General features: G+C 39.3%; 2 protein-coding genes across 3 annotated transcripts in view; one reads left to right on the top strand and one right to left on the bottom strand.

Annotated features, from left to right (window-relative positions):
- Positions 1-98: 98 nt before the first annotated feature.
- LOC128245155 (leukotriene-B4 omega-hydroxylase 3-like) lies at positions 99-8,581 on the top strand. Its single transcript, XM_052963409.1, has 13 exons — positions 99-526; positions 793-1,022; positions 1,283-1,439; positions 1,650-1,831; positions 2,488-2,612; positions 3,392-3,454; positions 3,792-3,915; positions 4,405-4,537; positions 4,959-5,082; positions 5,425-5,569; positions 5,973-6,109; positions 6,807-6,872; positions 7,470-8,581. Exons 2-13 carry the CDS (start codon positions 804-806, stop codon positions 7,573-7,575), a joined length of 1,581 nt encoding a protein of 526 aa, XP_052819369.1. The 5' UTR covers positions 99-526; positions 793-803; the 3' UTR covers positions 7,576-8,581.
- A 171-nt stretch (positions 8,582-8,752) lies between these two features.
- The window catches only part of LOC128245143 (ubiquitin conjugation factor E4 A-like), a 28,365-nt gene continuing 22,780 nt past the window's right edge, over positions 8,753-14,337 (bottom strand). For both annotated transcript variants that reach the window (XM_052963390.1, XM_052963397.1), the window contains 9 exons: positions 13,834-14,093; positions 13,461-13,621; positions 12,901-13,096; positions 12,442-12,555; positions 11,888-12,139; positions 11,346-11,491; positions 10,112-10,217; positions 9,621-9,778; positions 8,753-9,339 (listed from right to left, as the gene is read on the bottom strand). In XM_052963390.1, coding sequence (XP_052819350.1) covers positions 9,225-9,339; positions 9,621-9,778; positions 10,112-10,217; positions 11,346-11,491; positions 11,888-12,139; positions 12,442-12,555; positions 12,901-13,096; positions 13,461-13,621; positions 13,834-14,093 — 1,508 coding nt within the window. In that variant the 3' untranslated portion in view covers positions 8,753-9,224. The remainder of the gene's footprint in view (positions 9,340-9,620; positions 9,779-10,111; positions 10,218-11,345; positions 11,492-11,887; positions 12,140-12,441; positions 12,556-12,900; positions 13,097-13,460; positions 13,622-13,833; positions 14,094-14,337) is intronic.

Below are 14,337 nucleotides of genomic sequence, written 5' to 3'. Positions count from 1 at the left end.
ACCCCACTGTATCAACATCTTGATCAAGTCGGGATTTTTCAGATTTGTGTCATGGTTTTGAAATTAAGTTTGATCATTTTAGAGTTTTTGTTAGATAATGGAATTATATCTGCCCATTAACTATAGTAGCGCCCACAAGAGTGACTGTTTTATTACTTGAAGAAATTGTATCGAGTTTATAACGACGCTGTATACACTATATTTATAAATACAATATTATGAATACATTCACTCTGTGCTTATAATACCTGTGAACATAATGGGTTTATGGCCTTTTACTGTTGCGGATTTATTATTGAATTTGAGGTAAAGGTTAACACCAACGATATCTACAGTGTTCAAGATCATTAACCTGCTTGTACTCTTGATGGATATATATTTAATAATGACGTTTTTGAAGTTAAAAATTAGGACGCTCTAGATAAAAGTCAGGTTTATTTACATGTACTGGAATATAATTCGGTATAAACGTGTGTCTGCATAGGAACCTTCAATCAGTGTTTGAAAGTGCTTTGGAACAATCCAGGTGAGATAATTATGATTTTTTCTGAATTGTATGCCTCTTATAACTTTTCATATACACGAAACATAAGAATATACGTATTGGAAAGTCGATACAGCTAAGAAGTGTTATTCAATTGGAGGGATATATCAATTATATGAAAATGGTTGTTAACCATTTCAGACATTTTGCACTAAATATCTCACCGTGTTTATGATCAAAGTTGTATTCTGATTAAGTCAACCAAGCTATATTGAACGGTTCACGATACACGTAGCTTCACGTTTCAGTGTCTACAAACATGTTGCCCATCCTTGGATCTCTTGACGTTGCCTCTCTCGTGCCGGCGACGTACCGGGCGTCAACGTCGCTTGTACTTCAGACCGTTCTTCTTGCGGCGGGTTTGTACATATTTGGAAAACTTGTGACGTTTATACGATGGCATAGGCGTACGGATAAACTGTTTGGAAACGTTCCGGGACCGAAGGAGAGACATTGGTTGTTTGGCAGTTTCCGAAATGTGAGTGAGTTTCGGCTCTTCAAGTGTATTTATAATTCCAGGTCGCCTTCTGGTTGTAACAAGTTATATCTCTAGTTCCATGTCCAGTTCTGATATGTATTTGGACCGGGACTGTGTCTCAAATTTTTTCAGAAGTTTTAGGTAATATTATAACCACTCACAATAAGAACCTTCTTGCTTTGTTTTTGAATGTATGCATATTCAGTATATCTCAAATCATCACCGAAAACCTGGTTATCTCTCTTCCGACCCGTATGTAGATGCCGGAAGACGGGCATGACCGGATGCAGGTATTCGTGGACTGGGGAAACCAGTACGCCCGGGCGCAAGGCTACCTCCGCCTGTGGGGGAGCTTTTGGCGCCCAGTTATCGTCGCCTGCCATCCTACCAGCATGAAGAAAATACTCAAGACAGCGGGTAAGTGAATTCACTTTGAACTTACTTAATAAAACCTTGTATATACTTCGTTAGCTTACCGTTACTTTAAATCATATCGAAATCCGTCGGTGTTATAGATCATCTCGATCTAAAATGAACCAACATTTAATGTACTTTACGTGGATTTATTGTTGTGTCAGTTCTACGGTAGTAAGCAGATACTTAAAACGTCTCTTCATTCTAACGCAGAGCCAAAGCCGTTAGGGTTGACTAGCGGTTACCGGACCTTGAAGGCGTGGCTAGGTGACGGGCTGCTCATATCCGGTGGGGAGAAGTGGGCCCGGAACCGCCGCCTCCTCACTCCGGCCTTCCATTTCGACATCCTGAAGCCGTACATACACGTGTACAATGACGCGGCCGGGATATTCGTGGTGAGATAAAGCGAATGGGATGTACTATATCTATTATGAGGGCTGGATTACACTTTATTGAATTGTGATGGAGAAATCTAATAACTACGTGTTGGCACACTCGTTCTAGTTCTAAGACACTATTGCTAAAATTGACAATATTTTGTACCTTAAATTAATAGTATCTGTGTATAAATTTACAGCCGGGTTGAATAATCAGTACGGTCTATGTTTATGTAGTGTGTTCTTATATATTGATTGATTTTGGTTCTGCTCTACTGATTCTAGATATATACATAAGCTTATGTTTGGCATTGAGCAACTACTTTCTTAATGAAAATGCCCTAGTTTTTTTAAGTTATCTCATAATATATCCACATTAGTTAATTTATGAAGGAAGAAGAGCCGGGAAAGGCAGTTTAAGGCAGTTTAAGCCTATTAGCCACATAGATATGAGATTTTAATATAGCACTTCTTAACGTATGATGTTTTTATCTGATAAATCTGTTTTGCAACTGAAGAAAAGAATTAAGAAATAAACAACCTACTGTATTTTTTTTGAAAATACAAGACCTGATTGATATCCGATACAAATAATTAAGGACCTAGCGTTTCATATCCTGCACGTTGTTGTTTTTCTTAGAACAAACATATAATCTTATGATTGTCTTATCCAGGATAAGCTGAACGATTTCGCGGCTCGCGGGGAGCAGTTTGAGCTGTTCCAACACGTGTGTCAGTCAAGCTTGGACATCATCCTCCGCTGCGCCTTCTCTTACAACATTGACGTACAACGGGCTGGGTAAGTGGGCGGTAAATCGCCTGTGACGCTCTCGATAATACACTCCTGTGTTTTTAACAACATTAAAATTATATCGATTTCAATTCAAAGTCCATTTTTGAACTGGGCCATTATGTGATAAATAAATATCCATTGTTTAACTATTGTGAATGTTTATGTCAGGATGGTTCAGCGTCGTGTCAATTATGGCACTCTTCATCAGTTTAATTTATCAATCTTTTATGCTGCCTTAAATTCAGTTGAAATCATCAGGCTTAAATGTTGTCCAAGTTTGTTCAGATAATTCCCCTCGGGCCAGATTTTACCATGGTTTCGCTCCTTATAGTTTGTCTTCAATAACAAAAAAAGCCATGTTCAGTTTACTGTATTAAATTTGTCTGGAAATTGAGGTCCTAGTGTATAAACAAATACCAAATGCCTTCAAATGATGTCATTGTGGCCAATGAAGGTTCTTGCCCTGTGGTCTTGTTAAGCTTAAGAGATAAAGGGCCGTATGCATTAAGCGTCTTAGAAAAAAAATCAACTTGGTGAAACATACTTTATTTTTTTAGTTGAATTTAATGAAAACTAACCGATTTTACACCTTAAATATGAAATTCGACAAGAAAAAGGTCAAACAGATAAATTTGATGGAAAAGAAAGAGAATTTAAATTATTGACTGCTAGAAAGTCGAATATTTTCACTTAGTTGTAATTGTTCACTTTGAAGCTTTATGAATACGACCCCTGATGCGCATGTCGTCTGTCTAATTATAACCTGTCCCTGTGTGGTGTTTCAGGGAGACGCACCCGTACGTTGTCGCGGTGAATGACCTAGCCACGTGCACTGCTAAACGTACAAGGTATGTCTGGCCGTCACCTGGCGTTTACCGTACGAACGTATTTACATTTTATAAACATGAAAACGAAACTGGTAATGACGTTCCGTTCAGTCCCCCCTCTGTCTTCTATTTTCGTTATACCAAATATAACATTGCGATAAAATCCATACAATATCGTACTTGTAACAAGATTATTACTGAGAGATGATTTTGGTAACTAACGTCTAGAATCTTTGCAAAAAAAAGTATTCAGATACGTTTGAGATCGTGACAAAATTTCACCCATAGCCATCAAATATAAGCATTTACTCCGGGAACAGACCCGCAATATTTACCATGCGTCATGAATGTATTGCAGGAAGCCGTGGTTGGCCTCTGATATAATCTTCTACAACACAGCGCTGGGCAAGAAGTATAAACGGGACTGTGACTATGTACACGGGGTAGCGGAGGACATCATCAACACTCGCAAGGCCGCGCTGGTATGTTGCGGCATGGCTATACCTTTACATCGACGTCTGTATTTTGGGATGACCTTTTGTATACCAGGGGTACCTTGGCCAATTTCGTCCATATTTTTATAGCTACGCACATGTACACATTTAAATGATAGAATATGAACATTTTATGGTGTGCTTACTTTTATCTTAAACATCCTAAACTCGCAAGGGGTGCACAGGCGTCTGGATCATTGTTTGTCTCTTAAATGTTGATATGAGACAAACAATAATTCAGACGCCTGTGAAGACATGTACTTTTGTAAGAATGAAATTTCATTGGGGCATGTAGTTAATTCTGGTCGTAAATTGATTAGTGATGCTCAATTAAAGCTATTTTTATTTCGAAACCCCGTTAAAAAACAATAAAATCAAATAATATTTGTATGATATTTATCTATCTGGGAGCATATTGGTTTACTCGAATATGTAGCCATGCAATAACTGACGTGTTCATGTTGATGTTTAACACAGGAGAAAATAGGCGGAGTAGACAAGAAGAAATACCTGGATTTCCTCGACATACTTCTCACCGCCAAGGATGAAAACGGTGTTGGACTGTCGTATATGGACATCAGGAACGAAGTGGATACTTTCTTATTTGAAGGTGGTTATTGTTGTTATTGTGTTCTTGGATACTAGTATTACATTTTTACCGTTTTAGTACCATTTCTTAGATGACGAGTATTTTGCTCTCAGAAGTATTTGGAACAGCTGTGTCGTTTTTGTCAATAATAACGGCTAATTTAAAGCAATTAAAAAAGGGGGAATGTATTCGCCACTGGAATGGAAATCTCAATTATACTGTTGTCAGAACAGGAACTTGTGTATATAATCGTTAAGACATTTCTGTTCATAAATTATTTAAAAGTATTTTTTTATCATGAATATATTTTTTATCATTTATCATTTTTCATGAACGAAACAACATTCTGTTATAATAACTGAATTAGTTGAACTAGTACGTTGTGTGGTGAAAAAGTATAACAACCGGTGTGAACGCATGTTATATCCATATTGCATCTCAGGGCACGACACGACCGCGAGCGCCATCTCCTGGATCCTGTACTCACTGGCGGAACACCCAGAGTACCAACAGAAGTGTCAGGAAGAGGTAGACGAGGTGCTCCAGGGCCGCCAGGACGTAGAGTGGTGAGTAACCCACACATATGCCTATTTCTACGTAAGAGGCTGAGTCCAGTTCAATGCAAAGACCATGAGTAAGTGTTAGCTCCGCAAAACACCATTGCAAAGTTTAACACAAATCAGTGTTTCATAAGAACCTCACTATGAACTAACAGAATGCACAGTTATTTTCGTCTTTTTGTCCATATTACCATAATTGATATGAGGCATGTTTGACGTGGATTACAATGAATGCTTACGCAACGTTTCAGCTCCACCCTGTTGCTTAGTAATAACCTCAATGTAACAGGTACTACTAACACTACAAAGAAGACGTCTAATGTCATTGTATCATCCTTTCTCCTCAAGGTCTGATCTTCCCAAGCTGGAATATCTGACCCAGTGTATCAAGGAGGGCATGCGGCTACACGCGCCAGTCGCCATCGTCGGCCGCGAAACAACAAAGCCCTTCCCTATCGCTGACATCGTCTGTCCGCCAGGAACCAACGTTATGGTGGGTACATTTATACGAGTACTATCATTGAAAGTCACAGAGCTTTGTTCATAAATCTTCACTTATATGCATCACCAATATTCCATGATTGTAAAACCATGTTAAGAGTATTTAACAAATCATCGATCAACGATATATATTTTCGGTAATATGTTGTTGATTTTAAGTACCTTCGGAAGGTTGATCTAGTGCGTCGTTTACAGTCCATCTTTCTTCTTACAAAGTTTTAAATCACAAACACATGTGGTTTCATTTTTTTACAAATGATTGTGTATATAATATGTATGCAAGTCGCTAATACACTTATACAGTGCTGAATTTATTAACATTCCTCTTGTGCAATTAAACATACAAGCAGAAACGATGAATGCCATAATACAAGTAAATAAAACCCTTATTCCAGATCAATATCTGGATGCTACACCACAACGTGGAGGTTTGGGGCGAGGACCACATGGACTTTCGCCCCGACAGATTTACCAAGGAGGCGTGCGCCAAGATGGACCCTTACCAGTATGTCCCCTTCTCTGGCGGCCCAAGGTAAATGTGTACTACTTTTGGGGTCATTTAGGGGTTAAGGTGTCAGAAAGGTTCAACAATGAGGCGTGCGCCAAGATGGACCCCTACCAGTATGTCCCCTTCTCTGGCGGCCCAAGGTAAAAGTGTACTACTTTTGGGGCCATTTAGGGGTTAAGGTGTCAGAAAGGTTCAACAAGGAGGCGTGCGCCAAGATTGATCATACCAGTATGTCCCCCTCTCTGGCGGCCCAAGGTAAATGTGTGTTACTTTATGGGTTATTTAGCGGTAAAGGTTCAGAAAGGTTCAACAATGAGGCGTGTGCCAAGATGGACCCGTACCAGTATGTCCCCCTCTCTGGCAGCCTTAGGTGACAGTGTTCTACTGTAAGAGTCATTTAGGGGTTAAAAGGTCAGAAAGGTCCAATTAGGAGGAGTGCGCCATGATGGCATGAACATGTTTGTACATATGCAAATGTCCTCGTTAAACTCTTGTGAACATTGATAATACCTTATCAAAGTTTTAAAAACATACTTATATGTATTCAGCTAGAGCTAAGATATACATGTAGCTCAACCGTGATAGTTACAAAACATGACTCCTTTAAACATGAATCAGCTTATATTTCTTATTCCATACAGTGAAACAATATAAACACGTTGTTTATTGCTTGCACATTTGCTGCGATTCTTAAATGTTAAAATAATTTATCCTTCTTCAGAAACTGCATCGGGCAGAACTTCGCAATGAATGAGCAAAAAGTCGTCATCGCAAAACTTCTTAACAAGTAAGTCCATCTTTTATTTTTACATTGCTTTTGAATCCCATTTCATTGATTGGTCAATATATATCCAATATATTCTACTATTTAATTTTACCATCTATATGTGCAAATCAAACTAAAGTTGATGTGTGGACAACTTATCCAAGATTTATTCAATTGACTGCAGAGGTTTTTAAATAAATCCCACATTTCGGTTCTTGTGAGTGTAACAGTTGCGTCCTAATCCCACTGCACAATCCGCTTCTATTTGGGCTGTTATGTTGATCCACCGTCCTAGATTTACGTCCTAGATAAGTGGGAACATTTAATGAATGGCTGCTCGTGCAATCACGTCAGCGTTCTACTTTGGTATAAACGTTAAATATCGTGTGTTCGGGGTCAGTGTTAAGTGCAATTACAGTTTTTTTTATCGTTTTATCTGTTCAAGATATTAACATGTTTACGTGTTACAGGCGACAATATGCACATATATAGCAAAGCCAATTACTATGGAATTATTAACTGTCAAAGTTTGTCCCTTGTTATTAGTTTTTTTTCGGGTGGAGTTGCCATTGTCACCTTATCTGTCTGCACCCTCGTAAATCTATCTGTGTATTTCAGTTTCACGTTCAACCTGGTTCCCGGTCACGTCGTGCGGCGCCGTCTAGCGGCCGTGATGCGCGCGGAAAACGGCATCATGATGACGGTGGAACGCCGCAAACACTGACGTCACACAGGGCATATGTGACGTAACGGAATGTGTTGAGGGTCTGAAGGGAACATATTGTACGGACTAGCATGCGGTTGTAAACCATAACACGTTTATCTTGTGTATTGATATTTGATGCAGTATCAACACAAGTAATCGTTTTATCTTGCAATGTTTTTAAGAAACGTACGATGGATTGGTAACCATAACTGTAATGATGTTTTTATTATTTCAAGGTCTCTTACAAACAAAATGACCCTGACCTTTCTGTATTGATTGTATTGATTGTATGGGCTAAGTGTTAAGTTTTATCTTTTTTAACTCCGGTGTTTAATATCTACCAACATTTATAAACTGAGAACAAATATTTCATCTACTTCAATGTTTCTTAAGTCTGAATAAAAGGTTAAGGCGTGCCAAAGTTGAAACAATTTGGTACCATTTCTTACAATCAGTGATAGCCGTATTTTTGTTTGGTAATGAGCTTTGAAGTTCAATGATTATATTTACAATCTACATGATAAAAATTATAAATGTAGTACACGATTTTAATATTTAGTATTGTATTGTGTTAAAGATATGTATATTGTAGTTCGTGGCACAGGTTAAATGTAGAATGCCTGTGTTTGCTTTGTAAACCATATTATGTTTGTCTCGAAAGATCTGAATCTTCTATAACCCAAAGTTATTTGTTGACAATCTGTGTGTTGACTGTGAATCATTGCAGACTCATAGGGGGATTACTGTGTCCAGCGTCCTCGTCTGGTGACGGTGTTAAGTTTTCCGGCCAATTACTTTTAATTGACTTGTTGTCGGGTTTTCAAACTTGGTATGCACATTGATCATGGTCAGTAAATGATCTATTATTAATTGTTTGCCCAATAGGTCAAAGGTCAAGGTGATGGTGACCTTAACTTGCAAATTGATTGGCCTTCCCACCCGGCGCCACATTCGGTTTTCGGAATTCTAATTGTTATAAAAACAATTTCAGGAACATATTTATAAATAAACTTATTTGTTGCTATGTTTGACTTCACTTATTTTCATAACCCATCAGACATGTATGGTTGTTCTTAGAATTGGCTTGAGTGAACAAACCAATTTCACTTTAATTTCTATTTTTCTTAATGAACATTTCAGCAGATATATTCATTGTACTGGTCCTAACGGTCAATGCGACAACAAAACAATCATGAAATATATAAATAACATTTAACATAAAATATAATTTTAACAGTGAAAACATAAAACTGCAAGTGATGCAAAACATGATTAAATACTTCAACTGTAAAAGAACATGTATTTTAATGAAGCGCAACGGAAACACAATGATGGATTAGAACAATCACCATCAATAAAACCCTTTAAAGCATACACCTGAAACGTAATTCGCTTGAAGCAGTAACGCACATAAGGATTACAGCCACTGTATTTCCATAACTTGACAATTATATTGCAATGAAGAAAAACAGGAAAAGCAACCCGTTTCTCACTAAAGAATCACTCCTTGTTCCATATTCACTATAAGCCAGCACACTTTCTCTCTAGAGACCAACTTTTCGAATGAGTCTTAATCAAGACTGTAAACATGGGCCAACAATCTGTGTTTCAGACCCAATATCTCAGAATTAAGACGTGAACACGGCTCTTATAGTTCAATGTAGTTGCTATGTTTTCTTTAGCTGCTCGGCCTTCCAGTGGTTTATCCGCTGTTTGAGGTCGGTGTTGGGGGTAACCCGGTCCATGGACAGCGGCATGTTGGTGAATGGGTCACGCTGGTCACTGCAATCCGGCGGAAACAGAGATTATCTAGTGCATTGAGATGTGTCGTACTTGTATGTTTTTGTTAACGAAACATTGAATTGTTGACAAATAACTTCGACACTGTCTTCCTATGATGGTACTGCCGGTTAGGGTACGATCAACATAAAACGAAGGAAAAAGGGACCGTTGACAATGTGTTAGGCGCGGTTACATCGTACAGGGATATCGTAGTCATGGGCGTTTTCAAACATAGCATGATATCGGCGTGCCAAGAAAAGATTGAACTTGACCGCATTTACCTGAGTAGATGCCTGGCAATGACATTGCGGTCCATGTTAGTCTTTGAGTCCGGCAGGGTGACGGGGTCAGCCATCAGGGTGCCCATGATGGGATCTAGAAATTCGTCCGGTGCGTCCGCTAACATCTCCTCTTCGTGGTGTGCTTCCCTCTCTAGACCCTTGGGAAATATGGTTCAAAGGGTATTTAAACTACAGGCATTTCGTATAAAATCATCCAAACCATTTCAGAAAACAAAACGTTTGAATGTCTGAAAGTTTGAAGCTATTGTCGTGTAATAAAAAAGACAAATGCTTGTAGCGTCTTGTTGGTTTTTATGTATAGGTATATATCAACCACAACGTGAACATTTCTTGAGGGATATAGTTATTTTACATTTATCGTGTTAAAGGTTCAATGATTATAAACTTGAAATTTTGAGCTTTACTGTATCAAGCACTGTTAAACCTAATGTACTTGTAAAGCACCTTAATGAATATAACAGAACCCCTACCTTAAGTTTATCGTTAAGCTCTACAAATTTGACGAGAAACTCCGCCTGCACCCCGATCTTCTCGAGCACCGTTGTCGCTTGCTGGAACAGATTCTCCGAAAACGACCTGCAGGGACGTAATAAGATGTCAGAGCAAATGATTTTCAAGCATACTTAAAGAATTTGATAATTGTAATGGTAATTTCTGTTCAAAACTTCATGTTAAGGTATGCACATGCGATAAGGGTTACGTGAAACCTTGTTTCCGCAAAACACCATACGCCCGAGTTGGTATGAACCTTTCTAACACGAGCAGCCATGAAAGATACTTTTAATCTAATCTGCCATGAATAACCTGGTTACCCGAGGAACGTCTTACAGAATCAAACATGAATAAGTGGTTTTCACGGAGGAAGGGCTTACATTATCTGCCATGTATCACACGGTTTCTCCGAGGACGGTGTTACACAATATGTCATGAATAACCTAACACAATCTGCAACAAATTACCTACATGTTTTCCACGAGGACGAATTAATATAATCTGTCATGAATTACCTGGCACCCCCGAGGATGGCCTTCTATAATCAACCATGAATTACCTACCTGGTTTCCCCGATGACGGCGTTACATAATCTGCCATGAATTACCAGAATTCCCCGAGGACGGCCTTACATAATCTGCCATGAATTACCTGTTTTCCCCGAGGACAGCCTTACATAATCTGCCATGAATTACCTCGTTTCCCCGAGGACGGCCTTACATAATCTGTCATGAATTACATTGTTTCCCTAATATACTCTGCCACGAATTACCTGGTTTTTCAGAGGACGGCCTTACATAATCTGTCATGAATTACCCTGTTTCCCTGAGGACGGCCTTACATAATCTGCCATGAATTACCAGAATTCCCCGAGGACGGCCTTAAATAATCTGCCATGAATTACCAGAATTCCCCGAGGACGGCCTTACATAATTTGCCATGAATTACCAGAATTCCCCGAGGACGGCCTTACAAAATCTGCCATGAATTACCCTGTTTCCCCGAGGACGGCCTTACATAATCTGCCATGAATTACCTTGTTTCCCCGAGGACGGCGTAACATAATCTGCCATGAATTACCTTGTTTCCCCGAGGACGGCCTTACATAATCTGCCATGAATAACCTTGTTTCCCCGAGGACGGCCTAACATAATCTGCCATGAATTGCATTGTTTCCCCGAGGACGGCGTAACATAATCTTCCATGAATTACCTTGTTTCACCGAGGACGGCCTTACAGAACGTGTCTGAGGTGCCCAGGTATACGTATATGTGTGAGATGTCGGACACGATCTGCTCCGGTCGGAACTCGTACTCACGCCTGTCTCGCACCTTGTATTCTTTCTGTTTTGGGCCGACCTGGCAAAATAGAACATTTTCTTATCGTGAAATTTTCCCAGCGCAATATAGTAGTAACGCTAATTCTTTCATGAATTGTAAATGTATGCGTTATAAAGTATTTGAAGTTTTGGATGCGGTTACGTTTAAATATAATTGTGGGGGATGATTACATTTGATTAAATGTCTTAGATAGCATGGGACTCGACCCTGCTTTATAGAACAATACTTATTTCCTTCTATGCTTTTGTGGAAACTATAGACATGTGGCTTTTCACCGCGACATGTTTCTGAAACAATTTATAACTGAAATGTTAACCCAATTTTGGACGATACACGTATCGGACCTGCTGGTGATCGTCAATGGTAACTTCTCGCACATGTAAATCATCATTTAAATAGTCCATTAAATCATACCAGGTGTTCTAGGAAGTAGTTGAGCAAGCCGGCGACCCTATCCACCATTAGGCTATGACAGAAAATGTCCCTGATCTCCCGGGACAGTATCTCCAGCGTATAGATGGTATAGTTCGCCATCACGTTCCGGTAGCGGCCCATCATTCCTAGGTGACGCAGCCCAGTCTCCTTGTCGCGCGCCGCCTCAGCCGACAGTCCGTCCCACTTGCCAGTGTCCCGCTCAAGCTCAAGATCCTTGATTTGTTTCATGTGCTGCAACGATGGAGATTTTTGGACTTCATTATTTTTCCTTATAATCTAACGGATAGTTTAGGAAAATGAAATAAATATAAAGTGTATGAAATAAAACTTTTTCATGCTCAACTAGAATCGAAAAGGACGCATATGAATACCATGAATGTTATCCACGTAACTGACTTGAAATTCATGATCTCTGTGTTCTCAGTTATAAAGGCTATTATTAACAACATTTTCAAATTGTAATTGTCCAATTGTTTGCTGTTGGTTGCATGACGGAAACATGACATATCCGGTCAAATGGAAGAAAGTCTTACATCTAAAGCCTCGTCGAGAAGAAATATGGCATCGTTGATGAGGAGGTTAATGAAACGTAGAAATAGAGGTGGTTCTGTATTCTCTATCTCCTTCATGGCGGTACTCGCAAGACCCTGCAATGTGTGACCAGTCTTTATTAATTCTCTAAAAGTCTCGAATAAATTAGCTATAAAATAACATACATGTAATTGTAAGGTAACTTACTGTGGGGTAGCTGTAAGATTTACACCGATACTAACGAGTACAAGTCTAGGAAATCCCGTCGACGAATTGTTATTATCAGGAGTAGGCAAACACGGCATTTGAGAGAATATATACAATGCCAACTTGAAAACCGACGTAAAATGATTAAAATAGATATTTAAATAAAGTATTTACCAGTTTACAATTGAAACCAGAAAGTCGTACAAAGAAATGATCAAGTGGTGAATGTACATTGTTTAGGGCATATATAATACCTTGATGGCCTGTTTATGTAAAGGTATCTTCCACATATACTGGAGGAGCTTATGCATGGACTTCCGGTAGTTAAACTTGCGTTCGTCGTCTACGGACTGTCCCGTCATCTCAATACTCACAAACACGTTGAGCACTGTCCCAGCCAAATGGCCTATCAGGCGGTGTTCCCGGAACATGGCGTCAACGTTACCGCTCCTGGAGGAGAGGCAATATAAGTTGAAAATCGCAACAGCCAATTCATTTTTACCACTCTTATAACTCAGTGGTAGAGCATCCGCTTTGTGTGCGGAATGTCCTGGGTTTAATTCCCGACCGTGTCATACGTTAGGAATAGTGCCAGTAGCTCGTTTGCTTGGTGCTCGGCATAAGAATCAGGTTGTACTGAGTAACTCGGATTATTCAGGGAACTCAGGGAAGTTGCCTCCTGTGTATCCATGCGTTACATCGATCACGTTAAAGAACAAAGGGGTTTATTCGAATACAGCACCCAGATTTCCCGGTTAATGTCTATGTTCCATTCTGAAAGGACCCACTAAATATGAGACCAGTCTTGACCTACGTTTTAGAGGTGTTATACGAGCCGTCGTCGTTCTGTCGCGGGAGAAGTGCATCAAGCGCCTCGGAGAGTTTGGCACGTGCATCCGAGTCGGCCAAGCGCTTGGGACTCCCCATGAAAACGAGGACGAGCGTCATCATGTGGTCAAGTATTGCCCGGTCACCCTGAAATATGGAAAGCTGTACATTAAGAACAAGTTGCAAAAATATGTACTCTACACTGTCTTAGAACCTTGGGAATCATCAACAGAATGCATTCTGAATATATAAAAACGCAGTTCTATTTTTAATAATTTAGGCATGCTCTTTTTTGCATAGTTCATTTATTTGCAATACTTAATAGCTTTTAACATTAAAAAATGATCAAACAAATTTACCGCTAGGAGATCCATTCCTCCAAATATTTCTAAAGACGACACAAACATGGTGTAATTGGTTATCACAAACTCCGGTATAGACGATAATGACTTTGGTATCTCTACTGGAAGTGGCAGCGTGACGTCAGGAAAATCCTTGACGTCATCCCGCGAAGCGACTTGGACCAGCCAGGTCGCCGTGGCAACGTGAAAACTAAGGCACATTTTTGTAAAGCTGTACTCTGTCAAGGCAGCTTTCATGTTGTAATACCAGCAGAACTCTGTAATAAAAAATAACTTTATAAAACTAACACCACAAAACCTTACCCTCGACGTCGAGAGCGGAGATCTAAGGCCGTATTTAATATAGAAGCAACTATATAATGTTATTAACGAGTGGTTGTTTTTCTGAAACTGTGTATATCTTAAAGAAAATACATCTATAAAATGTACAATGTACAATTAAAACAAAAAAAACTAGTTTCTAAATTTTAATTAAAACGAAGAAATTCGAGGAATTGTACG

This window comes from Mya arenaria, chromosome 2 (assembly GCF_026914265.1).
Source record: "Mya arenaria isolate MELC-2E11 chromosome 2, ASM2691426v1".
Taxonomy (NCBI): Eukaryota; Metazoa; Mollusca; class Bivalvia; order Myida; family Myidae; genus Mya; species Mya arenaria.
The sequence above is the reverse complement of the archived record's forward strand: the minus strand, read 5'-3'. Positions and strand labels throughout refer to the sequence as shown.